General features: G+C 52.6%; 1 protein-coding gene across 1 annotated transcript in view; it reads left to right on the top strand.

The window, feature by feature from the left end:
* MEGF6 (multiple EGF like domains 6) overlaps window positions 1–27329 on the top strand; it is a 96637-nt gene that overhangs the window by 28137 nt on the left and 41171 nt on the right. Inside the window, exon 5 of the mRNA XM_086476042.1 lies at window positions 14812–14934. Within this exon, the coding sequence (XP_086332168.1) occupies window positions 14812–14934 (123 nt within the window). The remainder of the gene's footprint in view (window positions 1–14811; window positions 14935–27329) is intronic.

Genomic DNA, 27329 nt, shown 5'->3' with positions numbered 1-27329 from the left:
AATGTGTAGGAGAAACAGATGGAGCAAACGGGTTTTGGGCAACAGCAGATCAGGTAGTTTTTCCGGTTTAGAGCGATTTAGGCATTATCGCCTCCATTGCGGTCTGGGAAAGGGCCCTGAACTGCGCAGCAGAATACTCACTCCTAGCACATGAATACGTTATTTCTGCCTTCGTTTTTCCCGGTTGCTCAGGATCTCACCTCATTAATAGTGAAGATTTTGGAATGGCAAATATTTGGAGTATCTGGGTATCAGAGCTATACAATAGATCTCTGTGGCAGGCGGTCACTGAACTCCGTCTTTCTGCATGGAGGTGTTTGGTTCGCCTCCAGGTCTGACAGCCTGCACGGTGCGGGGGCTGTCCCTGTCGAGCAAACGTCGTTGGACTTAAACGACTGCTTCTTTGAGAAGGTGAATTTCAAGTTTAAAACATTACATTTGCAATTTTTTTTTTTTTTTTTTTTTTAACTCGTGGATTTAACAAGAAGCAAGTAGCCATGACCCTTTCATTAGAGACAAAAGGAAGTGTGTATAAATGTCTCTTGTGGCTTGGCAGTAAACTTGCTGAGGACAACATAAAACATGCTCATTAAATGTTCTTTAAACAGTATTGCTTTTTGTTTTCAGAAGCAATGTGATGTTTCATCCCACCATTAATTGCCTAATACCAATTATGGCATAAACAAGCCATTTGCTATTGTAACTTTTTCAATTTATTTTTCAAGGTTCTTACTCTTGACACCTATTATGCATCTGGGAACACGGGTGGCTTTTGTAGTGAAATCCAAATAATGAGATCAGTGATCGATAGTTTTACGTAGGCCATCCTGTACTATAGACGTTACGGCAGCTCTAGAGAACCTCACAAAACACTTCCCCCCCCTTGGATGCTTTGTCGCATTGAACTTAATTATATGGAGACAAAGAGACGAGGAGAAGATTATTTTTTCCCAGGGACTCGCCAGTTCTTCGGAGTAAGACATGTGCTGCCCGTTGTGCATCGGTCGCTGCCGGAGCGAGCCTCCGCAGAGAGGTGCTCTTTGTGCCAGCGCTGCACAGTCAGAATCCTGCAAAGCGCCTAGAAAGTCTGGGCAAAGACAGACGGTCGCAGCTGACCATGCTGGTTGTAACCCTTCTCCCCCAGATGGTAACCTTCTGTGTGGTGTTCCGGCAGTTCTGACTGCTCCAGCCAAAAAATGGGAGTTTGCTGGAAGGAGCAGCTGCTGGTCAGTGCTTCAGAGCTTTGAAAGCGGCTTGGTTTAGGATTCCTTTTGAATAAAGAGCGTGGCTCCCGGAGCTTCTTATGCAGATAAGTAAGTGTAAACCTGACTGGGGAAATACCGGAATGTCAAACCGATTCTTCCCATGGCTGTGCCTCTCATTTCTTACTTTGGTAGCAGAGCCTTCTCCTTTGTCATTGTTGCACCTGAAAATATGTTGTCAAGTCATATCACCCCAGCTGGGCATTCTCTGCCAGGTCATCCTCAGTGTCCACTCACAGTTTTCATCAAAGCTCTTGGCTTTAAAAAAGGCCATAAGTTACCTTGGGAAGTCTCACTATAATTCACTTTATCTTCTGTCAGCCCCTTAAGCGTTCCTGCCCGGCAAGGTCAGCAGCTGGAGGAGCTTAATGTAAGTAACCTGGGAGAAGGTGTTAGTTATGATGATCAGCTGTCCAGAGGAGCTGTCAGGGCACTGATTTTGGACCCTTTGGGGCTAGCCCAGAAGCATCAGTTAATTGGTCAAAGAAGGGATATTCAGCATATTGTAAGCTTTTGTTATTAAGATATCTTTGTTATTAAGTTGTTAAGGTAGTAAGCTTTTGTTGGCTATTTCTGTCTGTATTCTCTTTGCAGTTTAATTTGCATTATTTGTATTTGTGTACAATGACATCTTAAAAATAGCTATCAGATGGGTTTTAGGGCAACACTGTATGAGAGCTAGTGGTTCTGGTTCGTGGTTTGTTCTTAACCAAAAATCAAGAAGCTTGTGTTGCTTGCATTGTTAGGGATAGACAGATCTATGGGTACTACATCAGACTGTATCCTCCTCCTCCTGGGGAAAGACCAAGTCCAATAACCAAGAACCTGAAAAAGCCCCTCACGTTTGTACAGGCATCTGTTAGGGTGCTTCTCTTCTGAATTCGCTGGAGACTCTGGGCATGGTGTGTTTGTGCCGGTACCTGGAGCTTGGCGAGGTTACAAGTGCACCTAGTTTGTTCGCAGAAAGCATTTTCCTTGCAATTCACTGGACTACACTCGTTTTGCCACGCTTGTGAACCAAGGCAGCTGTATTTCACTGGTGCTCCAGGGGGGCAGTGGAATTGTCATTTGTGGATGCAATGTTATAGATCAGGAATAATTATGTTAGAGTCAACGCTTTGTTCCTTTTTTAGATGACAGAGGAGAAGAGAACTTTTGGCTTCTTTGTCCTGGTTAGTCTTCTGCTTAACCGCAGGTATCTGGAGAAACAAGTGTTGGTGCCGATTCCGTGTCCCAGGGGAGTGGGGTCCCCAGACGAGCAGTGCTCTGTCATGCACGTAGCAGCGACTGAAGCCCCTGACAGACTCGCCTGCGTTGAGCATCCCGGCTAGAAGGAGTGGTGAAGCAGGTGTGCCTTTTGCTGCCTTAGCTGGAGAAGTCGGAATGGCAGGTTGCATGACTTGGCCGCGGGAAGGCAACGCAGCGAGCCTGGGGTGTATCTGGAGCCCAGATCTCCTGCCTCCCAGTGCATCTGGCACTCGGACCCGTTCGCGCATCTCCAGTCCCTACCTGAACTCTTCATGGCTCAGCTTGTTGCAACAGCTTTTCTTTGGAACCCTCTGACTAGGTTTGGACCATTTTTCCCTTGTTTCTGTGCGGATCCTACTGGCTGTGGCTCGGGGCGATGTAACTAGTGAGAACAAAGCTCCAGGGTTCCTTGCTGCCTCGTCTCAGATGCGTGGCGGTAAGTCTGGCCTAGCCTGGCGCTTGGCTGCAGGAGCGGGAGGCGTAGCTGGGGTCCCTCCAGAGGCAACGTGCCGTGGGGGGACACGGCTGAAGCTCACCCGCGCGGAGCTTCACCCTGGCACGGGCTTCTTGGCAAGAGGCAATTAATAACAGGACGAAACGGCCGCTGACGTTCACACCTTGGTAGACTCAGCCTTGGCAAACACATCCATGATCTCATGGAGCTGAGGTCACTTCAAAGACTTGGAAACTTCGAAGGAAGTCTCTTCAGCTTCTCCGGGAGAGGAATTACAGGTTCTTTCCCGGGAGAGCCATCTTCCCATCTTGCCCTGAAATGCAGTTTTGGCCATGCAGTGGGGGGAAAAAAAAAAATCATCAAACGCCGGCCCGTTTGTTGGGCTCCCGAAGGGAAGCCTTGGAAAGCCTGCCAAGCGCAGTACGCTTTTATATTGCATCCATTATACAACGTGTCAAAAAAGAATTCTCTCCACTATGGAGAGATATTTATAGTCCATAAGGTTTTATGGCAGAAGTTGAGAGTCTAAGGTTACTCTCGCTGAGACTAGTGAGGCTGTTGCCTCTGACTTCAGTGGGAGCAGGTCTGTGGAGCCTGGGGGCAGCCTTTGAAAAGAAATGGATGGTGTTACCCATGCCTGAGGTCCTTCGGGAAGACAAAGGGGAAACTTGCCAAAGCTGGGAATGGATTGGGCATGGCAGTAGAGAGCGAGGACCTCGGTCGAAACCAGTGACAGAGTAGAGGAACGGGCAGAGAGAGGAGAACAGCTCTGGTGGGGTGGGTGAAGTCTGGCTGAGCCTTGTGATGGGCAGGAAGGTGAGGAAATAGGGAATCACATGACACCAACAGGAATAAATGTGCGTGTTCTGAGTGGAGTAAGAACATTTCATGAAAATCTTTGTCTCGCCCGGTAATGGAAGCTGCGTGGAAGATACCTGGCACAGGTAGTTCTGTGCATGGAAGTACTTTCCGATCCGTGCAGCTGTTATCTCTTGCAGATGTTCCTCCCTCCAGAACATTTGCACCACTCGTGCTGAGCTGGCAGCTGTTTGCGTTGCAGGAAGCTACAGAGTTGTGAAAGATAATCTGCTCCCTGCAGACCACGGCAGATCGCATCAGGCGTAGTCTCCTGAGTGGCCATGCTCCCCCCTTTTTTTTTTTTTAATATTAAAAAACAAAGCAGTTTCCTGGAGATGCTCTCGGTCGTGGCTGTTTTATGTCACCTCTGTTGTTTGTAGATCAGGAGGAGCCAGGCTGAGGTTGTCTGAACATTTGATATGACCCACGGAAAGGCACTGAGTTTCTAGGCAGCTGGGTGGGTAAGGATGCCAGATCCCAGAGCGTGCCGAGTTGTGCAAAAGGGCAACAGAACAAAAATGAAAAAACCTACAAAGAAACAAAAGAATTCCCCACCGAGCCTGGATTTTGCATGTCATTTCTGGTTGGGTGACAAACTTTTCAAACAAGTTTAGCGAGGAAGCAGCAAAGCTGCGAGACTGACGTGGCTGTGCAGCAGCATGCTCTCGGCTCGCCAGTTCGGCAGATTTTCAGAGACACGATTGAAAATGTGTCAACCCAAATTTCAAACGTGAAATTTTCAAACTTCAAACCCAGTTTCACCCCAAATTCAGCCACGCAGCGGTGTCTGTAAGACCCACGCAGTTCTGCTAGTTCTACCCTTAACTGCTTCCATTCTAGCACTGGGGGAGGTGTGGTCTTGTATTTCCTTGGGATTACCCGGAGTGCTTGTTGTGGGGGGAGTTGTGTGAAGTTGTAACTGTGTTGGGTTATCGTGGCCATAAACCAGGGTGGCTCAAATTCTCGGGGCATCTCAGCTCTTTAACCGGTACGGCTGTTCTCATGAAGATACGCTACAGCAGCTTGAGTTTTAGAAAATAATTATCCAAAGTCTCATCTTCGGAGCGCGTTAGTTCAGGGCGATGCTGCCAGGGGCCCTTTCCCAACAGCTCCGAGCCCGTCCCATTCCCCTGCTACAGCCCCTCTGCTCCGCTCCCGGACCCGCCTGGAGAGCTGTGCCTGCCTCGCCCTCGGACTGCGGGCAGCGTCCTTCCCATGGCGGAGCTGCAGGCTTGTCCCTTTGGATTAGACAGAAATTGTTTTATCCCAGTTTTAACCACTTTTAATCTGTAGAAACTCTAGCAGGTTTCTTTTTCTTTTTTGCCAAACAAAATGCAGCAACTTTGGGATTTTTTTTTTTGTCTTGTTAAAGGTAACTTCCCTATCAAAAAAAAAAAAAGAGAGGGGAAGACCCATACTTTTTTAAAGCTTATAGAGTTTTTTTTTTTAAAAAAAAAGCATTACAGGTAGAAGTTATATATATGTGTATATATACAATACTGCACCCGTAAGCACAGGTTCTGTTGGAAAAACAGATTTCACAGGTTTTATTTGCTGGAGGAGAATCCTTTCGAAGAAATTCATCTGGAACTTGGAAGGGTAGCCACAAGCCTTTGCTGGCTTGCAGGTTGTGTGAACCATCCATCTCCAGAAGGTATTTTAGAAGGCCGTGCCCAGTCCAGGGGTGGATGCTGCCCTGCCAGCAGAATGTGGCACAAAGCTTCTAGCCTTGTGAACACCAAACAGAAACGTCCAGCAACCACGTGCGCAGCGTCCTGTCAGATGATTTTCTGTACAGGCATCGGGTCGGGATCGCTGAGAGGTGCTTGGGGCTGCGCCGGTGGGGATGTGAGGTTTGCATCTTACAGACCAGAAACGCTGTTTTCCTGGGGCTGGTGGCTCAGCAGCGAGGAGCGTGGTGGCCATCCGGCTGCCTTGCTTGGAGCGCGCAGCTGACCTCAGCCATATACTCCCCTGTATGTGTAACAAAGAACGTGTTTAAGTGCAGAGAGAGAGGAGAGAGCTGCCAGGAACGCGCTGCTGGCGTGCAAGCGGCTGCCGAGATCCCCACCGGGGACGTCTCGGCTGCGCGATGGGGGAGAGTCGCTGCGGCAGCCTTGAGAGGAGGTGCAAAGGGAAGGGTCTCGGCAGCAAGGGGGTTTTCCCTGGATATTGGGAACAAATCCAGGCCGCTTGCTCTGCGCAAGGTGAGGAAATGCGCTGCTGCAAGCAGAAGGAACGAGGATGAAGACGGCAGCGCAGACTGAGCTGCTCGTACTTGAGGTTTTGCTTCTCGCTCGCTCCCTCTCGGGCAGAGCCTCAGCAGAGCGTCGGGGTCCCTCTCGCGGCTTGTGGGAAAAATCCCGGCAGCACCAGAGCCTCCTTGGACACTGAAATGAGGAAAGACGACCGTAAAGGACTGGAGAGAGCAAACGGAGTCAAAAGCACCTGCACAGTGGAAGCTTTTGGCTCCGCAGAAAGGCCCCAGCAGGAACCGCAGAGGAGTCGGTCTGCCTGGGGCCAGGGAAACAGCAACTTCTCTGCTCTCAGACAGGACAGGGCCCTTGCGAGGTGCAGCCGAGCCAGGTGCTGCAGCTTGTACCCACAGCCTCGCGCCACGCTCCCCCCGTGCTCTGCCGGCCGGCAGCCTGACCCGCACAGTCCTTGCCTTCCAGATGCATCCCAGCAAGACCGTCCCTCCCCGAGTCCTGCTTCGCCCCCTCTTTCCACGGCCTGAATTGTGATCGTTATTTTCTAACTTGGGGAGGGAATTTGGTGCCGGCAAGGTCCCCCTTCGCATCCCGCGGTCATGCTTTCGGCAAACGCTTGGCCGATGTAGCCTGCCCTCCCTGCCCTCGGCTCCTGGAAGAGGAGATGATGCTCCTCAGGCTTTGCCTTTGGGGGCTGTGGTGGTGGTGTCCTGGGGACCTGCCCGCTGATGACCACAGGTAATTGCTCATTTATTATCCATGAGTGCGTCGCTACCACAGCGCTTTCCAGCGCTGCCATCCTCAGCCGGGAAGAGCTGGCAGTGGAACGGAGAAAATGTCCTGCCAGCTTCTCTCACCTGCCACGCTGGGTGATTTTACTCCATTAAGAGAAATTAAGCCAAGTAAAAAAATGACCTGCAGGGATGGGGAAGAGGTTGGCACTTTGGCAGCAGAGTTTGGACCCTGGTCCTCCTCTCTAGCGAATTGCAAATACGCAGATAGCTGAGATGGTTTGTGTGGTCTGAGCGCACTTACCTTTTGTGGGTCCTCAGAATAATGTACAGAGACGTTCCTTTTTCTGTCGAGGGTCATGTGCTCTGCCCTGGGTCCCCAAAACTTGGCTGATGTGTGCGCTTTTGAGCTGGGAGATGACCCTGTCACTTCATGGTGTGTTTTCTGGGTGTGCTGGGAAGGGGCAGCCATTGTTCAAGGGAAAGCCAGATGCTACAAACCCCGGGGCCTCTCAGCGTTTGAGCTTCCTTCAGGCCTTTTTACAAGGTGTTGTAAAGTCGCTTGACAATAGGCCGTGAATATTAATGGTCTCTTAGCCCAAAGGCAGATGGAAAAGTGGGGGGGGTTGTTATCAGTTTAAGGGGATGGTTTCTTTCATGTGAGAGTGTGTAACCTCCATAAATGAAATACCAGATGTGCTTGAATTCTGTTTTCTTTAAAATGACTTGGGGCTTCTCACAAAGAACAGCAATACCTACTGCCACCAGCGTTTTATTTCAAGCCTTTTCCAGCGCAAGGTGTCCAAGTGAGTTTGTGAATGCCGGAGCGCAGTACCCAGGTGGGTGCAGATGGGCACCGCCACCGTCAGCACAGGACATCAGATGGTCCCGTGAGCGAGTGCCTGAGCCCAGCACTAACACCACGGCCGTCCCGAAGGTAACCCCTGAACCCGGCCTTTGGTCTCTCCTGTCCGTGCCCAAGAACAGTACGTTGATCCGTTTGAAAGGGCATTCCTGAGCCAGCCCAGAAAGCAGGGCTCTCTGTCACTGCCTGGAGGGAGCACAGAGCTAGAAGAGCGAGGCGGTAGCTGCATCTGACGTGTAGCGCCGTGCGTGTGTCTGCGGAGACGCTTCTGGTTTGGGCTGCGAAGCACCGGAGCCGCGGCCCGGGGGCTCGGGGGGTGCTGCCCCGCGAGGCACCAGTGGTGCTCACTCCTCCAGGAGCCGTGTGGGGAATGAGCAGAAATCAAAACAGATTTTTACCTGTTACGTTGCACGTATGTCTGTCTGCTGAGTCCTGCCTGCCTTTGGTTTAGCGGGGACGTGAATTGTCTGAAGGTCGGTGGTGTTCAGTGAGCACAGATGGTGTTACCTAAGGGAAGTTCGGTACAATATTCTCTTATCTGTTCCTGACTCTTCCTTAAAAAAATAAAAAGCGAGCCTGTGTATTTTACAAGCAGATTAATTGAAACTGAGTTTTAACAAGAATCTTGTAAGAAGTTTCACATTGCATTTATTTGCGTTTACGTGGCACTTCAGTAAGGTACGGGTCGAACTAAGGACAGGAAGGAGCCTTTCTCAGGGAGCAGTTTTCCAGGAGCTCCTTGACATCCGTGCGTGACCTTGGAAATCAAGTATAGGTGGAGCCTGTGGGTGTGATTCGAGGCGACCCATACTTGGTTTCAAGGGTCTGCAGGGGCTCGACGGAGGGGATGGCGCAGAGCACCGCGCGGGCTCCGGCTGCCAGGCGAGCCCTCTGCTCCGTTACCGCAACGAACGGGTGAGGGCAGAAACGCCGCCTTTCGCTGCTGAGGGTCAGGATGCCTCAGGGGTGTTCTTGGGCACTGACTTTGTTGTCAGTTTGGAAAATCATCCCACTCAGGTGAAAAGTGACATTCCTTGGGTGATAGGAACTGTAGGAGTCATCTGGACACAGAAGCTGCATCCGAATAACGGCACGGTCCGGTGCAGTCCTGCCTCCGTTCACCCCTCCCCTCCACAGCTGAGGTTTTGAGCAATCTGCAGCAGACTTATCCAGAACCCCAAACGTTTATGGGTGACTGTGTACCCGCAGTCGCCTTTCCAAGCACCGATAAGGCTGTTGGCAGTCATTCCCGACCTTGCTGTAGAGCCAGGTGTAGCTTTGTGCTCTTGGCTTCCCCGGGATTGTCTTGTAAAAAACCAAAACGTGCCATGGTCAAGCCCAAGTGAGGATCACGGTCTCTCAGGCTGGATTTGAATTATGGAGTTTGGGCAGGCCCAAGCCTTTAGCCAGAACAACGTACTTTGACTGGATCCTCTACCAGAAGGCTGAAGGACCTGCGAGTGTTGCAGGGCTTCAGTGGGAAGAGGTAACTTGGCCCTTTTCGTGCTCAAACCTGGTCCTGGTTTCCATGAAAGAATTTCAGACCTTTCAGTGAACTTGAACTGAGTTTTGAGTTCGTCAGGAAATACGAGTCCAAGAGAGCTCCGGGCAGGATTGATGTTGCAGCAAAAAATGTCTGACACGAGGCGGTGCTTCCAGGAACACGTGGTCCTGGGCCACGGTCGGGTCTCGGCTGCAGCAGCCGACAGCGACGGTGGCGAAGCAGCTCTGGGTTGGCGCTGGTGCTTCAGAGTGCCCGGCGTGGCTTGGTACGGCGGCTGTAAGCGCCGTAACACAGCCTGCCCCGAGACCTGCGCCCATTCCTGCAGCTCTGCCTGTGGCACCTGATGTGCCGTTCCTTGGGGGAAAGGAGAAGGGTGTTTGTACTTGTGGGCGGCCTGGGGCGTGCACGCCTCAAATCTTTAGTGAGAGCCGAGCTCACGAGGGAGGGAACGCCTGCAGCCATCCCACCTTTCTGAAATACTACTGGGTTGTTTCAAAGCTGCACGACAACCTCCAGGGAATAATATATAATCTTTCCTCCCGAGGGCCCGCGGGGACCAATTCCAGCGCAGCTGCTCCTAGTTAGCTTGCAGCTTCAGCAGGTTTGGGTTTGATTTAGGGACCAGCCTTTACCACGCCTGGTTCGTGGCACCTGGCTGGTGGTGACAGCTGATTCATGGCTGCCCGGCAGAGGCAAAATAAATCTCATACTTCTGTGCTGGGGGGTTCACTACAATCTCAAGGTATCCTTTGTCCAAAGGTCTTATAACTCAGGATGGCCCAACAGCCCCAAATTGATGGCAGCAGAATAGTTAACCTCAGCTCCTCCCGCTTTTTGCCACAAGGACGGGCCGTTAGTGTCTCAGAGCCACTTTTCCCTGGTAACTAATGCCCTTGGAGTGCAAAGGCGATCGCTGCTCCGAAGTGCTAACGGCGGCGGGAGCGTGCTCGGGCGTGTGGGTGACGGAGGTGCAGGAGAAGGTGTGGGGAGGAACGCTGAGCCTCCCAGTCCACGTCCTGGCCAGCGCGGGGCTTTCCCCTGATGTGAGCTTCCACGCTGTGCCTGATGGCCCTGCGGGGACCGCTGGGATCCCCTCCTGCAGGAACCCGGGGTCCCTCGCTGGAAGCGGCGGTGGGACATCAAACCCGAGTTCGAGCAGACGTCAGCTCTGAGCAGGAGCTGGGATGGGGATGGGCATCAGGGCGGCCGAGGCAGCGGCGAGGCCGAGCGTGTGGTGAGCTGGGGGCTGAGGACTGCTCCTCGGTTTGTTTATGAATCGTGTGTTTCTGTCACGGTGGAAGGAAGGTTCATCATCCTGTGATGGAGACAAGCTCTGAGAAACTGGAAGCGTTTGCAGAGTCTAGCCACAACGCTTCTTTTGACAAAAGGTGGAGGCAAGAATAACCCCTGCCCTCGCTGCAGCCTTCTGGGGAAACTTACGGCTTACGGGGAAGCTGCTGAGATTGTGTCCATTTAAAAGATTAAAGGGAACTTTATACAAAAGCTGCTGTTAAAAAAAAAATATGACAAAAAAAGTGCTTTCAAATATGCTAGACTTCAGCTGTATCCCAGCAAAGCTACAGCGCCCTTCCAGCTCACCGACTAACTCCTCTCCGTCAGAGCCTGCGAGACCTGACAGCAAAGCCTTTCCGAGAGCCCGTGGCTGATCCGTGGCTTTGCTCGGAGTTGGATGATGTCGAGTCCTGGTGTGGGCGCAGGAAAAGGTCAGGTTTTCAGTTGAAGGCACCTTTGTGGTTTCTGCTGGTCGAGTTGGTTGGGTTGTGCATTCGTCTGCCTCTGGAACGTAAGGCATGAGACCCGCCGTGCGAAGCCCACCCGGAGCAAACGGCTGCTCGAACCCTTTCAAAATGCAGCTGCTGTTCTCCGTAGGTGTTCGTTCGAGGGAAACACGCTCCTTGTTGCCTGGATTTGCTTTGTTCCTTGGTGTTTAGATGGATTTCCCGCTCCCCTTACGGTTTGTGTCTAATCCTTCATAAGATCATAATTGGGGTTTACGGCCTCAGGAAGGTCTCCTCCGCAGCGGTAGATGTCAGGGGCGTAGCTTTAAGGTGTTGCTGCGTGAGAAGCTGAGCACAATCGTGAAATATGATGAGGATGAGCTCAACTGAGGCAGACAAATTTTGGATCACAAACTCCTCCCTGAGTGCTCCTGGCAGGCTGCTTGCATTGTGGACGGACCAATAAGCCTTTCTTACTCCTCTTTCCTTGCCTAACTCAGCACGACAGATGCTTCATTGCCTCCAGCTGCCCTTTTAACTTCTAAAACATCAGGTTTTCAAATTCTTAAGCCTTCTCTAAGTTTTACGAAATCCCACAGGGTCGCATTTCCAAATTCCCCCTCTGCTCTCCGTAACAAGTCAGTAAGTATTTCTTTGAAATGCTGCATTGCCCAGTCAATGCGTCTAACCACCGATCCTGTTTGTGGAAATAAAACCCATGTGATAATGGTTGTAGGAACAATGGACAGAGCAGGAACAAGAATTTTCTCTTGTATTTGTGAAGCGTCACTCGCAGCACTTTGAATCGCTTTTCTTGTAAGATGTAAAACAGGGTCTGTTGTGTGACCTGTTAGTGTCACTGGCATCTGTCTTCGGAGCAGCTCACAGTAGGACGGTATGCGTAAGTCTTGCCAGATCTTTGGTGAAAATAGGAAAGCCTTCAACTGATGAACAGCCGCTTTCCAGAACTGGGTTAAAAAACTCTTCCTCTAACAGCTGTGACAGTATCACACCTTTCTCCAAACAGATACTGCATTTAGGTGGTTACAGTACATGAAAAATCTCATTAAATTTTAAGGAGTTATGGAATTCATAGTTTTAACGCCCGTAGTGTGAAAATCCATTGTCGGAGAGAAGGCGAGGGAACCGCTGGGTAGCCCTCCTGCCAACCGCCTGGTAGCCTGCCGTACACAAAGCGTTTGGAATGAACTGTGGGTCTCCTAGCGCTGGCGGGTTGCTGCAATGGGAGGATTAAGCAAATAAAACCCCTTGGGGATTCGTTAATCTCTAGCAGGTCTTAGGATTTCTGAAAAGTAAAACAAAACTTGCACAGCCTGGTGTTTCAGAAGTCGTTAGGGAACTCTGAGCCCAGACAGGACTGAATTAGAAGAGGCCGAGGGAATTAAAGGCTGGGTCTCTTTGATCACATCAGCCTTGTTTTGATCACTCTCCTTCTCTACCTCTGGTCTTGGCCGGTAAGACATTTAATTCCTTATGACTTGACGAGTTTGTGCGCTGCCCGCAGACACCGCAGGGCCTGTCTGTGCCGAACAAAGAGCATCGCTGCCCGGGTGCCTCTGAGCTTTTCCGCAGGCGGGGGACGCGCTGCGGGCAGCGAGCGCTGGGCGCCCAGGGTGCAGCGGTGGCTCTGCCCAGCACCACCCCTGTCCCCATCCCTGTCACACCCGTGGCCAACGCTGCGTGTGCGAGTGCTGCTGCGCCGCCTCGTGCCGCCCCCCCGACTCAGCGTCCGCCGCCCCTGCCCTCTGGAGTGGAATTCCGCGTGGCGCTCGCGGGAGCCACCTGCCCCACGCGGGCTTGTTCGACGGAGCGAGACCGTGGCTGCGTGTCGGTCGGGCCGGCGGGCGCCTGCCCCAGCTGCCCCCCAGCCCCCGGGGGCGGGATGGAGCTGCTCGCCGCCCACGGCACCTCACCCAGCCGCCGAGAGCAGCCCGAGCAGCGCGGTTTCCCCGCGGCTGCGGGGATGGTGCCCAGGCGTTCGGCGCCGCTTTGCGGTCCCCGGTTTGCAACCCGGTGATTCGGAACAGAATGCGATAGCTCACCTCGATGCCGTTTGTCTCGTCCTTTCGGTGGGACGCGCTGGTAACGCGGCCGCCCGAGGCTGCCTCCCTGTAGCACCCCGAAGGGAACCCTGGCTGGCTGCCTTGCGGGGGGCTGTGCGTGCTCCCGGTGTGTGCCTGGCCCAGCCTGGTTGAAGGATCCTGTCTGCGGCTGGCCGGGGAGGCAGCAGAGCTCAGTAGGCTCCGAGCTAAGAGCGGGTGGAAACGGGGCTGGCTCCCGACAGACCGCAAGCTCTGTCAGCTCTGGGTGAGCAAAAGAAAACCAAGATTTATCTGCAGTAGCAGAAGGAAATGTACAGAGTACAGTATGGCTGAAGCATGCGTTTCTGGCAAAGCTACAGCTCGTTATTCTTCCATCCCGTCCAACTGCCTTAAAATGGTATTTGTCTCCCTTTTTCTAGTATCTTTTAAGAAGGAAATGCTTCTTTACAGAGCAAAAAAAAGCAGCTTCTTAAGCACAAATAAATTTTAGCGTGCCTTGCTTCGTGCCAAATGTCAAGAATTTGCCAACAACTGATAAATCTTGTTGAACACCCACCCCCTATAATTCACATGTCTAACCGAACCTTGGCATTCCCCAATCTGGCGTCGCTTCTGATCTGTAACTGAGCAGAGTAAAGCGGCCTCCCGTTGGTGCGGCGCAAGGTTTCCTCCTCACCGGTCTCCGTTCCCTCTGCCGTTCTGTAGGCAGAAGGTGTTTCAGAGGCTGGGGCAGGGAGCGATGCTCCCGGCTGAGCATTCCGTATTTCGGATGCATGGGCTGTGCGGGAGCGGGGAGCTGCAGCCCGGCCCTGGGAGAGGCTCCCGGTCCGCCCAGCCGGGTCCCGCTGCCCATGCTGCCCTGCAAAGCTGCTGCCTGCAGGTTTTGGGGACTTTGGTCTGTTAGTCCGGGGTCGTGGAGCCACCCGGGAGCCTTGGCAGCACAGGCTGTCCATTTTTTTGGGGACTAATTGAAGTAGCTCTCGTGTTTTCGTGAGGTGTGAAGATGCCTGAATGGAAACCATCTCCAGTGCTTATTAATGGCTTGGGGATGGACTCCAGGAGGATGATGCTTGGGAGTGGGAGGGGAAGCGCAGGTTGTGGCTCGTTTGGGTCTCCAGTTGTTGAATCCCTCGGAGCTGAACTGAGGAGTGGAGGGAGCCTGTGTGTAGGTAACAAGGAAAACAAGGGGGTGTTGATTCCTCCATTCTCACCTGGTGATGAGTCATTTGCTCTGTTTAAAAGGTAATTTGAGAAAAGTGCTCCGTGTTCCTTAAAGGTCTGGCCCACACCCCGCTGAGGGGAAGAGAAATCTCTGGTTCGGGAAGGGTAATGTGATTTATTCTGGACTGGAGTTACAAAAATTAGTAGAAAAGCTGTACTATGTGGATATCCTGATTTTTTCAACCTTTTAGTTTAGTCCTCTCCGCATTAATGCTATTCAAGCAACTTGTGTGGGTTGGGTTGAAGGAATTTTAGAGGAAAGGTGCAGTTGTTCTACCACTGTGATTTAAGACAAGAAAGCAAAACTTCTAAACCAACAGATTTTTAACATAAACCACAATTTTGTCTTCTCATTTTCACAAACAAGACTGCCATGACGGAGTGAGGCATTGTTTTCTGATGATGAATATATTCTTATCCATGTGAGTGCTGGTGCTCATCCAGGATAGGAATCTTTCGGGTAGCGGCGTCTTAAGTGTTTGAGCAGGTAACGATGGGGGTAATTTTGTACCGGTTAATGTTCTTTCTTCTTATTGGCACTGAAAAGTCCGTAACGGGGAAATAAGCTGTAGTAAAGGCAGCTGGTTCTGCTCCCGTGCGGGTGGGTCTGGCAGCAGCCGCTCCTCACCTGCGCTCCCCCTTCTCCTCCCTTCCAGACGTGAACGAGTGCGAGGCGGGGAACGGCGGCTGCCAGTCCCGGTGCCGCAACACTGTCGGGAGCTTCTGCCGCCGGGGCGCGGCGGGGCTGAGGCTGGAGCGGGACGGGAAGGCGTGCGCAGGCAGGGCCGGGGGCTCCCCGGGCGAGGGGCTGCGCGGGGCACCGGCGCGGGAGCCGGGGGGCCGAAGGAGAGGCTGGCGGGGTTCCCCTCTCGCACCGTGTGCTCTTCTGACGGCGTTCGGCGTCCAGAGAAAGCGCTCGCTGTCTGCTGCCCGCTCAGAGGTGTCGATGGCAGCCGTCGGGGGAAGCCTGACCCGGGCAGAAGTGACGTTCTCAGGGTGAGGGCTCAGCCCTGTTGAAGCCGATGGTGCATGTTTTGTTGCTTCAGAAGAGATGAGGTGTCTCCTCCAGAGTCGTGTCATGACGTTGTTCCCCGTCTTCTGCTTTAGATCTGCTGCTTCCAAACCAAAGTGGGAGAGAAGATGCGATCTCGTGTTTGTCGAGTGAAAACGCTAGGTGGGGTTTGTCCTGGCGTGGTACCCGGCGCGAGCCTCGCGTCGCGTCGCCGTGTCAGCTCCCACGGCTGGAGTCTGCGCTGTCGTGCGCCGGGTAGATCCCCCCTCCCTTTCTCCCTGGGCGTTATCAGCTGTGCAAGTGCTGCCTGTTCGAGTCGGCTGGAGCTGAGAGTCAGAAAAATGCAAAAAAGCTATTTGCTTATCAGAGCCAAGAGCAAGAGAGATTTTTTGGAGTGTCCTGCAGTTCCAGGACTCGCTGGCAGTGTCAGGGAAGGCCACCTTTGCGGGGCTCCTGCAGGCCACGTATTCTCAAGCGCCGCTTTCAAACGGCGGCTGCAGGGTACTCTGTGGATTGCCTAGGGTGGCCGTGTGTTTGTGGTGGAGGTCTCACGTATTTTTGGCACTGGTTTGCTTAGCAGAAGTCCAAAAGTATTCCAAATAATTAACAAAGATTGCTGGCAAACTGGGAAAGAGTCATTTCTGTGGGTGTCGGTTTGGACATTAAAGAATTCTGCAGAAAAATGTCACTTTCTTGCCAATTTGGTACATTTGTCTTGTTTTGTTGAAAATAACTGAGAAGTATTTCCTGGCTCTGTACCACTGTAGAGATGTGTGAAATAAACAGCTCTGCCCTTATCTTAGCCAAGCTAAAATATTTTCAGTTTCCCCAGAATTCCCCTGGTGAGGATTAGCTTCTCAGATGATTAAGAGGTTCAGGATTTTGGTGGAAACAAACAATCGGGGTTTTTTAACTTTTTCTTTTTTTTTTTTTTTTTTTAGGGGAGATGATGTGAATCCCTTTGCATATGTTCTTGGAATTATGGAATTATTTGTAATTAGATGTGCTCCCTCTAACCCCCTTGTTGCAGTGGAGTTGGCAACCCGCCTCGGTCCCTGCCGTTTGCCGGACTCTGTCGGGTGCTGTGGGGGGCAGTCGGTGCCATCGTCCCCCTGGAGCTCCTCGTTCGCTCTGCATGCGTTACTTCTGTCTGCAGCTTTCAATCAGGGAAGGATTAAGTCCTAAATTAACTGGGATTAGAATTTGCACTGGGCCACATCACTCCCATTTTGCTCGCGTGTACGTCTCCAGCGAAGTGGGTGTTAGTTATCCTCCCCATGGTTTGCACTTCTCCGTCAGTCTCACTGCTGTATTCACCACTTTTTATATTGATTTTTTATTTTTACATCAGATAAGAAACTCCTTCCAAATACCCTCCATGCTAATGAACATATGAAGAGTGGACGGGATTAGATCTGTGTTTGCACGGACAGGGCAGTTTAGGAAAGACCGAAGGCATTGATGAAGGTTTACAGTTTGCAAAATACTCAGCTTTTCTTGACCAAAGTCCTGATGGAGCCTGAGTAAAGCAGCCTGGGCTTCAAACCATGAGGTTAGATACTTGGAGCCCTTTGTGGCCCCGTGTGGGACAGGAGGGTTTGGATTCTGCATCTTTTCCTGAGGGTGGCCTGAGAAGACGAGTCGTGGGTTCAGAGGCCGGCAGTTCACTTGCTTCACCCTTGTGACTTGATTCCTGGCTTTTGCCCGGCTTGGAGTGACGTCAAGCTGGCCTCTTCGGAGTCCTCCTCTTTGAAGTATCTGCTAAACAAATAGCTACGCAGTAACATCAGCAGGATGCTTTGTGTGGAGAGGCAGAAAACTCCCAGGACCCAGTGCTTGCTTCAAAGGTAGGAAATTTTTTGAAGAAAAACACTTAATCTCAGCTACGTGAGGACTTCCCAACCTAACCTCTGTTCCGAAACAGGGGGATGTTACAGCTCAGGGAGCACTTGCCTCTTTTCCTGCCCAGCCTTGATTAAAGTCGTGTTGATTCACTCTCAGTGGAAATATGGGAGGTGGGGGATGCCATTGCAGGAGCAAGGGGCAATAAAAGGAATTTCTTTCATGCCAGGGTGTGGATTGGTTGGCTGATGACTGGGGTCTTGAAACACGTGTAAATATCCTCCTGCAACGCTGCAAAGAAATAGAAGAAATCCTGGGAATGTCTGGCGGTCCAGAGCTTGGCACACTTGTCGGGCGCGATGACAAGTTGAGACGGTCACACGCGACGACATCTGAGCTCCAGGACCCTCCAGTTCCTTCCCGCTGTCCGCCATTTCCCACTGCCCAGCGCCCACCACAGGACGGGGTGGGGGTACGTGTCCACGCGCGTGTGCGTCCACGCGTGTGCGTGCACGCCGCTGGCTCAGACCTACCCTGGTGCCTGACAGAACGACTCCTGGCTTGCTCTTACCCATGGAACGGGCAGACGGGCAGTAGCAGCGGCAGCGTTTGGCTCTCCAGTCTGTTTTCACTTCTGAGCTAAAGGGATTATAGTTAGAAAGAAAATCCTCCCTGGGATTTGCTCGGTCCTGGGCTGCTTTGCTCGTGCTACCAGGAAAGGAGCCAATTAGCTCTTGTACCCATCTGGGATCTGTCTGACAAGCTGACTTAATACTGGCACTGAGTCCCTGGATGGTACCGGCTCTCATCTTTATTTACGTGGTTTGAACTTGAGCTCTAGTGATCTGGCGTTGCGAGGAAATGTGTTTTAGACGCTACTAATTCTCACACGATTTACCAGTATCAGTAACGTACAGCTGGCTTGGGTGCTTGTAGAGTGTTTCTGTTTTGTTGAGTATAGGATGGCTATTCTTGTGACCACGAGCCTCTCAAGTATTTCTGTGTTCCTAATTTTATTTATAGTGGAAGAACTCTCTGTAGAGAGGTTTGGGTTTTTTACAGGAAACAAACAGGTTTTCTTTTTTACAACGATTTTTGAGGTATGGCACATTCTAGGGGAGCTCAAGGTCTGTTTGAACAACATCTTGTTGAGGTTCCGCTACGCAATGTTACACGATAACGTTAGGGACTTGAAAGATGTGGAAGCCCCTTTTCTATATCCGTTGGCCATATTCAATTCAGGTTTAAGTCTCGTCCCAGGGAAAGGAGCTCATTTTTTGCAGCGGTACTAAGTCGTTCTTCACCTTCAACCTTCTTCTTTCGCTGAAGGAGGTTTTGCAGAAAACCAGGACCCTTGCACATGCTTTTGGAAGAGTCAGTACACACAGGGCTCTGCACCAGTGATAGGCGTGATGGAGACAACTCAGCCCGGTCGGCAGCGGATAGAGCTCATGAACCAAACCTGTAAAATATGATTATCACCAACTGTTGTTGATTGTATCCTTCTAAGTGCCACGTCACATCCAGAAGCAGATTCGAGCTTTTCATAGCCTTGGTAGGACAAGGGCATTAGCTCCAAAGTTAAACAAAAATTCACATTTTAGCTGGATTGTGTGTAATAAACATAATTCAGCACACAGGGTTCTCCATTTAATTACCAGTTAAATTTTTCCTTACGTGCACATAGGGGCGTTCAGAAACCTGCCTGGCACACGTGTCGGCGTGCAGCCCGTGGCTGGTGCGTGTTAAATTTCCTGCACTGTTAGTTTCGCTGCCTCGCCATCAGCCAGCGGCCCAGCACGGCACAACGTCAGAGCGCCCGAGCTGCTCACCCACGGAGTCAAGACGTCGTGGCTGAACAGATCAGAATTTGAGGTTCCTCTCGATGTAGAGAGACCCGGGAGGTGCCAAACTTCTCCCTGACCTCAGCTGAAAGACGCTCAGGAGAGAGAAGTGGGGAGTGAACTCCCTAAACTGTTTGAAGAACCCGGCTGGATGCGAACGCTCTCGCCGGCTCTGCAGGAAGCAGTAACGATTTGCTGCTGGTGGTAACGTGTTGCCATACTCAAAGCAACTCGTAGTACTTAATCAGCTGAAGTAAATTAGGTGACAAGGAAGCTCGAGCTGGCTCAAACCTGGCCAAGCATAACTTATTACATAAGCAGGATCCAGTTTATGTTCAAGCCTGGTGTGCTTTTATGCAAGTATTACAGCACCGAGCCGTCTGGAAAAGTCGGAGCCTCTCATCGTTATTTATTTCTTTTTTTTTTTTTTAGCAGTGTAAGAAAATACGAGATTGAACAAGTTTGTCACATAATTTGTTGAGCACCGGCGGCTGCGCTAGCGTTGGTTTCTGCAGGGCACGGAGCGAGCGCTCTTTGTCGGGAGCTGCGTGTGCCCGGGTGGGAGGAATTTCCAGGTCATGGAGCCAGCGGAAAGGTCCCTTTGGTTGGTGCTTGCGGAGACAGGGAGTCACTTGGAGAACTGCGCTCGCTGTGATTCATCCGCATTCCAGGCGAGGATAATTTAATATAGACAATGTCTTAATAACCCTACTGAACTGAGGAAGTCGGTCTAAACCATTTTTCATAGCTCTGTGGCAACATTCATTTCTGCCTGTCAGCACCGCTGGAAACGCTTACAGGAAAAGTGTCAGCACTCGCCGTTGCGATGGCGTAAATGTCGCTGCTCGGAGGGAGCCCTCCCAGGGCCAGCAATGAAAACACACAACGTCTGGTGATGTGTTAGTTTTCAATGGGTGAAGCATTTGGTGGATCTAAAAGTGGCTTCTGGCAGGACGGCCGCGTACGACTGCACGCACGGGGGCATGTTGCGGAGCAATGCAACGGGGCGGCCGGGCCATCACGGGGCTTGGGGAGTGCGGGCTAATTCCTGGTGCCCCTCAGTAATACCCCTCCAGCATTTCCCCTCCGCCTGTCCCTCTTCTGGCCCGTGTCCTCTCTCCCCCAGTGCCGAGCATCTCCTCGGGGGGCTCTGGTGGAGACCCACGAGGCAGTGAGAGGAAGGTGCGTGCGAAGCAGCCAGGCTGCAGTTTGCACCGATTTTCCTTCTGCAGACCGTGTCTGAAAGTTTGCAGCATCTCTCGGAAAGGTTACATCTTTTTCCACAGAGTAACCGACAAATTTTGGGGTCAGATATTTGTGTTCAGCTCAAAATCCTAATGAGAAGCATGTGGACTGTTGCAACGGGTGACTACTAAGCCGAGCTGAGGCGGTCCCTGCAACGTTAGGAACCTGGAACGGTCTGCAAAGGGCACTCGTGACTAGAGTCCACCTTCCTTCAGAAACCGCTGCAGGATAACCTTAAATTGTTATTTTCTTCCTGGATTCAGCTTCTCTCTCCGTTTCAAAATTTTTCATGGAACACTATTCATTGCAGCCTAAACCACAAGTTTTAATTTGGAACTTTACTACAGCCAAATAATACTGCTAAAACGTCTCAAAGTGGCAGGCCCTGCTCTCCCCTAGCTCGACCCTGCGAGCACATTGTTTCAAAACATTCCAGAAAGTTAAATGAGGCTTTTGAGCTTGCCTCTGGAAAATCCAATAAGCTATTCTTACTCCTGGTTTAATGAAAAAGGTAAAATAAAATTCTAGGCTCTGTCTCACAGGAAACGCTAACATCGTGGTTTTCTTTGGAGCCGTCACGGTGGCTCTTCCTCCCTTGAGCCTGAACTTGCCGGTGAAGGTTTCTGCGCTTCGTTATTTCCAGAGGAGCCCGGTGAAGGTTCTCCGCTCGCTGCGGTTTCACCCGCCCGCGGCTCGTTCCAGGGCGCTGCGGTGGGAACGGGGCGCTCGCCTGCACGGGGGGGGGGGGGGAAAATCACCCGTTTGGCGTGAACCAGCCCCCCCCCGCCGGGGGAAAACCCGGCTGGGTCTGGGGGGGCTCCCGGGGCGAGGGGGGGGGGGGAGCCCGGGCACGGATGACAGTCGTCGTGTGTCCCACCCCCCCGCCCCGCTCCGCCCGGGGAACGCGTCGTGCCGGGCGGTTCGGGCCGGGCCGGGGGGGCCGGGGCCGGGCGGGGGGAGGCGGCCGGGCCGCTCCCGGGCTTGGCTTCACCTGCGGGGGCGGCGCGGAGCGGACCCGCCCCCGCGCAGGCTCTGCCTTCGCCCCCGCCCCGCTCCGCGCATCGCAGCCGCGCTCCCCGGCGCTTTTCGGGCTCGGCTGCGGGGCTTTTGGGGCTTCTCTTGTTGTTGGTGGTGGTGTTGCTGGTTTTATTTTTATTTCTATTTTTGTTTTATATTTTTTTTTTTTGCTCCGGCACCGTTTCGTCTCTAACGTGCGGCGGGACGCGGCGTGTGGGGGAGGGTGGGGGGGGTTTTTTTGGAGTTTTTTTTTTCTTCGCTTCCCGTCATGGGGCAGGAGCAGCGGCGGTTCTGGGTGCTGCTGTGGTGGTGCGGCTGGTTGGGCGGCATCCCGGGTACCGCCGGGCATCACTACCCCTACCTGTGGAGAAGCTGCTACCCCTGCTACCTGGGGCGAGCGGGGCACGCCGAGCTGCGGGCAGGTACGGGGACTTTTGGGGGGTTCACACCTGAGCCGGACTGGGGACTTTTGGGGGTCACACCCGTGGCTGCGTGGCACCCCCGGAGGCTTTGCTGCTGCCATGGGGGCAGAGGATGGAGCTGCCGGGTGGGAGTCCCAGCCAGCAGCAGCAGCTGAAGTCACCAACTGGTGACCTGGCTGTACGTCTGCCTGTGCTCGTATCGTCACTTCGCGTTGTTATAAGCACAGGCGGATTTGTTGCTCTGAAAAGTCACTTCTGGCAGAGGGGGAGAGAAACAAGAGTTTCTCTTTATCAGTTGCTGTGCAGCTTGGTTAAAATAGCTGCTGTGTGATATTCCTTTAAAAAACAGATGCATGTGTCTTGTGAGGGTGTGTGATTAGTTTTTTTCCGAGTTCCAAAGGATCTCACCCTGGTCCAGGACAATTAATGGAATAGGATACTGTTTTGTCATGAAAAAACCTCTGCCTTCCTCTCTGCCACGCTATCTGGGTTTGCCTGGGTTGTATGACTATTGTACAGCGGAGTCTTGTGAAGGACGGAGCTCCCAGTTCCTCAGTATCATTTTATGCATAAGGGGAATCCTCTGGCAGCAGCGACCGGAGTCGGGAGCTGGGGTGTGTAGGGCTGGAGCCGGTAGATGCAGCCAGAGGAGCTGCGGCTCCCGCATTACTCCTCTGCACTGAAACGTTCAGACTTAGCAGCGGCTGTTAGAAGTGAATTCCCACCAAAGGCATCTCGAGCTGTTGCTGCGTGGATAGGGCTTGGCCAGCCTGAGTTTCCCATCGAGCAGGTGGAGAGGATGGAGTCGCTCTGTGCTCCCCTTGCTCACCCGCGGCACTTCTGTCGGTGGAAGCCCGCACGGACAGCCAGTCTCTGCTAATTATAGACGGAGGTTCCAGCACACCAGGAGGTAAACGATCAGCTTCCCCCGCTCCATTTCCCGATCAGTAAGGAGCAAAACACGCCGTTCTTCCCTGTCATCGGTAGGTTTGCGTGCGTTTGTGTGTTTTGTGAGACTTGCCCTTTCTGCTGCACCGCGTCAGGCGCTGCGGGGAGGCCATCCATATTTTGCTGCCTTCCACCACCTTTTCTTGAACATTTCTGTGCGCTGGCTCGCGTGTGATGGCAGGTGGGGACGCTGAGTGAGGTGTCAGTTCTGTGAGTACCTGTTTCTTCCCCTGTGTGCGTTCAGCTGACTTGGCGGCAGATAAAGTTTGCGGTTGCCCAAAGATTTAGGAAATAATGGAGAATATGTGAAGTTCACTAAGGACTTTGGATGCTTGTGAGTAATGTAGACATCAAGGAATGCATTATCTCATGATGAGATAATCCTAATAAATAAATGCCCCGAGCAGTCGGTTTTAAGAGTGATATCAGTGTATTGGTGAGATGTGCCAGACCGTTGGAAATGGGGTGAGTTGCTGTTTTGTTATTTATAGATGAGATGTTTGTCTCAAACTCGGATCGCTTTTGCTGCCTCCATCCAACTACTTTAGCTCATGTGACTTCTCCAAGGCAAGCTCCTGAGATCCAGCTTTGTGCCTGCAATACAAACCTCCAGCCTTCCCTTCCCTGCCCCATAGTTCACTCGGTCCTGATTTTGCTTATCTCAGCTCCACAGCTAGGTAGTTCCATGCGTGCTCGTGGCTTTATCCTGACTTTCGTGCGAGGTGTCTTCCAGTCTGCAAGGCTGAGGTGGTTTTTGCATGTTCAGGAAATATGGAATTTAAAGCTTCAAGCAGAAAAACAAAGCGCCTTCACCCAGGCCTTTTGGCCATTCCTGCAAGTGCTCTGAACCAGGGGAAAAAGCTCCTCTTTTTCCAGGAGCCTGTTTTTTTTTCGTCTTCAGAAAAGGGGTGAATATCAAGACATTTGCAAGCCAAAATCTAGCAGATAAGCTAAATATGCCTTTCCTGCAAGAAGTTATGTCTAATGTTCTGATGTAGTTGACACAGACTACAAAATAAACCAAACCAAATCCAACCCACTGTAGCCTTCAGGCCTGCCCAACTGAGAACACCAAAAAAAAAAAAGACAAGAAAAAAATTCTTCTCTGTTTCCATCTCTGAAAACAAGTGAATTTTGGACATGTTGCAGCACGAAATCCCTTTCCTCTGAACGGCACCTTTGGCGGAACCAGCAGATGGAGGGGTGCAGGCTGACTTGGGTAAACACCTCGGCTCTCTCCTCCGGCAGGACGAGCCTTTGCTGTGCGAGTCGCTGACGTGCACCGAGCGAGCGCTGGAGCTGTGGCCTCGAATCTTCGGGGAGCACTCGGAGCTGCCGTCTTTCCCCTGCACTGCCACAGGAGCTGCCTGGACCTTGCTCTGCGGGTGTTGATGCAAGAAACAAGGTTTCAGGGAACTTGATTTTTGGCTTTGAATGCAAGGAGGTCCTCGGGAGTTGCGACCTGAGACGAGGTGCTGGGGGGAAGTTCCCTGAAGACGTGCTCCCCTGTTCTGCAGCCCCCCGCCCGCCAGCGTGCGGGTAGATACCCCGAGGTAGGCGGGAGCGGCTGGATGGCAGGAGCTGGGTGGAAGGAAGCTGGTATGATGCCTGCGGGTGGTGAGCCAGAGGAGGTAGTCATAGACGCGTTGCTCATCCTAAATTTGCTATTGCTGCGGTTTGGTCGATGATTTTTCCTTCGCTGCTGGAGCTTCTCTTCGACGGGCAGTGGCAGACGTTCTCTTGATCATAGGATTTTTTACGGTACCGTGCCTGGTTGGCTTGCAGCGCGTTCCCATTTGCCAGCCCGGGCAGCGCGCGCTCTTTGGCCAGGCAGCTGCGAGAGCAAAGCCAGCACAGCGAGCTGCCGCCGCGGCGGTTCCTTGGCAGTTTTATTGTATGAACGGAGAAGGAAGAGGTGTGTTGTGTAATAGCCGTGTTTCATTGAGGTCTTGAGTGCCTTAAAATGCCTTCTGCGTACAAACAGCGCTCTGTTGGACCCGTGTGCCAGCGCAGTGGCTAATTGCAGTTCTTGCACAGCTGACCTTTACAGGAGAGACCATTGTGCTCTGCTGGGGACTCGCGTTAAACTGTCACGGTGAAGCAGAGCTGGTACCGCGATATTCTCTCTGTGATTCTCTAAAGTATGTCAGAAACCAGCACAGAGCGTAGCTGGTCGCTTTTGTTCGGTCGTGTGGTTTCCATTAGCTCCTTCAGTAGCGACCTGCATTTCCATCACTCGGTGCTGTTGCCAGGTACGTGTCGGTGCTCACCTCTGTGCGGACAGCTTCCACGGCACGGCGCAGGGACCAAGGCGACGTGCCTCTGCACAGGTACATCTGGTTGACACGACACCCCGCACAGAGAAGCGGGGTAAAACAAAGCTACCGAAGAAGGTTTGCGTGGGTGAGAGTAGCAGCAAGTCAAGAGGCGGCTGCCTGCTTGTTGTTACGTGCACCTCTGCTCCGCTCTGAGGAACACCTCATTACCGGCACCGTCCGGAGACAGAAACGTGAGCACAAGTGAGAGCTGGGCGACTCTCCCAGCTGCTGCGCGTGAAGGCAGGAAAAGGTGAGCTGAGGACAAAGCAAGTGGCTGAGGCAAAGCAGCTCCCTGGTACGTTTTCACTTCATCAGCTCGTTGTAAAAGCACTGCGTCTGTTCCTGAAGTGCCTTTGGAAACTGCCGCCGTTGAGGACAGCACAGGTAGCGTGGGGAAGCTACAGGCATCTCCCACCTTCTGCCTAGGAGCGGCTGCAGCGGAGGGAGCGCCAGCCCGAAGAACTCTGTGGAGCTCTTTGTGAGGCTTCAAGGCTTTCCCAAATGCCTGGTTTACAACAAGATGAAAACTGAGGGTGTGGAGGCATTTTGACCACCCCAAATGACCTTTCTTCTCTCCTCAGCCAAGTCACTCGGATTCCAAGCCGAGACCAGCCTGAGGCAGGTACCCTTAGTCCTCGGCCTGGAGGAGGGGAAGGCTGCCAGGTTAGCAGAGGGGGGATAAGGCATCGTCCTCTCCCATGTCTTCCTGGCACTGTTGGGTCTTGCTGTTGCCGAGTCCTGTCTGCACGGGGAGCGTGGAGTAACGGGGCCACCGATGCCTCCCGGTTGTTCGCGCTAGGGGCTGTGCAATGCATGCAAGGCACGAAGCAATGCACAGGGGCTTTTCCCTCTAATGCATCCCGGCGCCCGAGTTTCTAATCCGTGTCTGCGGTGCAGGGCAGCAGCCGTCCTGCTGCTCCTCTGCCCGGGAGCGGGCAGGTTCGGCCACCCAGCATGCTGCTCTACTGGTTCGTCTCCTTCCACTCTTTTTACTTCTTAAAATTGCTGAATTGGCTTCAACAAACTGGTACCGGAAAGATAAAGTCGCTAAATCCCACACATGCTCATCTTGATGGGTTTTAATTAACCTTTTCCCTGCAGCCCTGCTCTGTAATCCAGGCTAATTGCCGCAGGGATTAGAGCCTGGCACTGCTGTTTGGCCAGGCAGAGCGAACCTTAGCAGTGTATCTGCTGCCTGTGCTTCCAGCTGGGATCTGTCTCCTCCTCCTCAGCCTTTCGGAGGAGATAAACTGCCTCTGTACCAAATATTTAGTAATTTGCAGAGCCGCTGTTGCCACTTTCTTTCCTCTGACACGGAGCTCTTGTTGGAGATAAATCATATGGTTCTTCTCGAAGGACCTGTGCGTGGACAGGGAGTGCACGTAACCAACGTCATCTCCTCGCACCCCCTTCTTTTTTTCGGTCTTGCGTTCATCTTCCCTACATTTGATTACAGCGTCACCCCTGTTGGTCCATGTAGCTGGTATCTGAGGTCCGATGGATTGTTTCTGTTCGGGGAAGAGGCTGACGAGAGCATCAGCTGTTTCTCGAGTGAGTGAGGACGTGAACTCCGGTTTCCTCACGCAGCGGGGACGTTTCCCTACCCAAAAGCCAAGTCCCACTCCCGGGCTCTTGCAGCGTTTGGTTTTCATGCCTGCCTCGGTGGGCTTCGGCCGGTATCCGCTGCCCCCTCCGTGCCAGCACGGCGGAGCACGCAGGCACGTGGGCTTGGCACGCTCCAGCCTGGCGCGGCTCTGGGTTGCTCGGTTGCCTGTATGCTTCTAATTTTCTCTCTTTGGTATAGTAATTTCAAGCAGATTTTGTCAGCTCTCCAATAGGAAAATAACCTTGGCGTGCCACAAACCGCATCTCGCAAAGAGTCACGTAGGTTTTCGGGTCTTTGTCCTGCCAAGACGTGCACCGAGGGCAACGTGACCCCTCGCAGCAGTGCTCTGTCCTGGCCCTGGGCGGCAGCTCCTGCTGCCTCACGGTTTGTATTCCCGGGTGAATCGCTCGCTGGTGAGCCTTGAGCGCGCCCGGGCAGGTCGGAGATGGCGCTGCCGCTGCTGGGGGTGGCCACTGGACCTGCCCCCTCTCTGTCCCTGCTGAAGGAGGTCAGGAGGCTCTGGAAGGGAAACTGGGAAGTGGGGGGTTATGTGGGGAGCGGGCAGCGGGGACAGCGATGGGCGTTTCTGCGGCCGGAGCAGAGCCGGGGTGTGAGGAAGGACTGGCAGCTTCCCCAGGGCAAGGTGGGATGGGGATGGGGGGGCTCTGGGGTGGGGACAGCCCTCTGCGGTTGCAGAGATTTAGAGGGTGAGAAATACAAAGGGGGAAGAAGAGACAGTTGGAGAGGAGATGTATAATTACTGAGCGTGAGTAATGGGGTGGAAGGAAGAAGTTTATTCAACACATCGCTAACTTTTTTGGACAGTAAATTCTCCATGGTTTCAGATTAGAGTCGAAGGGAAGCAGTGGAATGGTCATTTAAATTCAGGCCAAAAAACTTTATTACTCTGTCCAGAATCT

This window comes from Leptosomus discolor, chromosome 20, assembly GCF_034619465.1.
Source record: "Leptosomus discolor isolate bLepDis1 chromosome 20, bLepDis1.hap2, whole genome shotgun sequence".
NCBI classification, from domain to species: Eukaryota; Metazoa; Chordata; class Aves; order Leptosomiformes; family Leptosomidae; genus Leptosomus; species Leptosomus discolor.
Note: the sequence above shows the minus strand (reverse complement) of the source record. Positions and strands in the feature narration are given on the sequence as shown.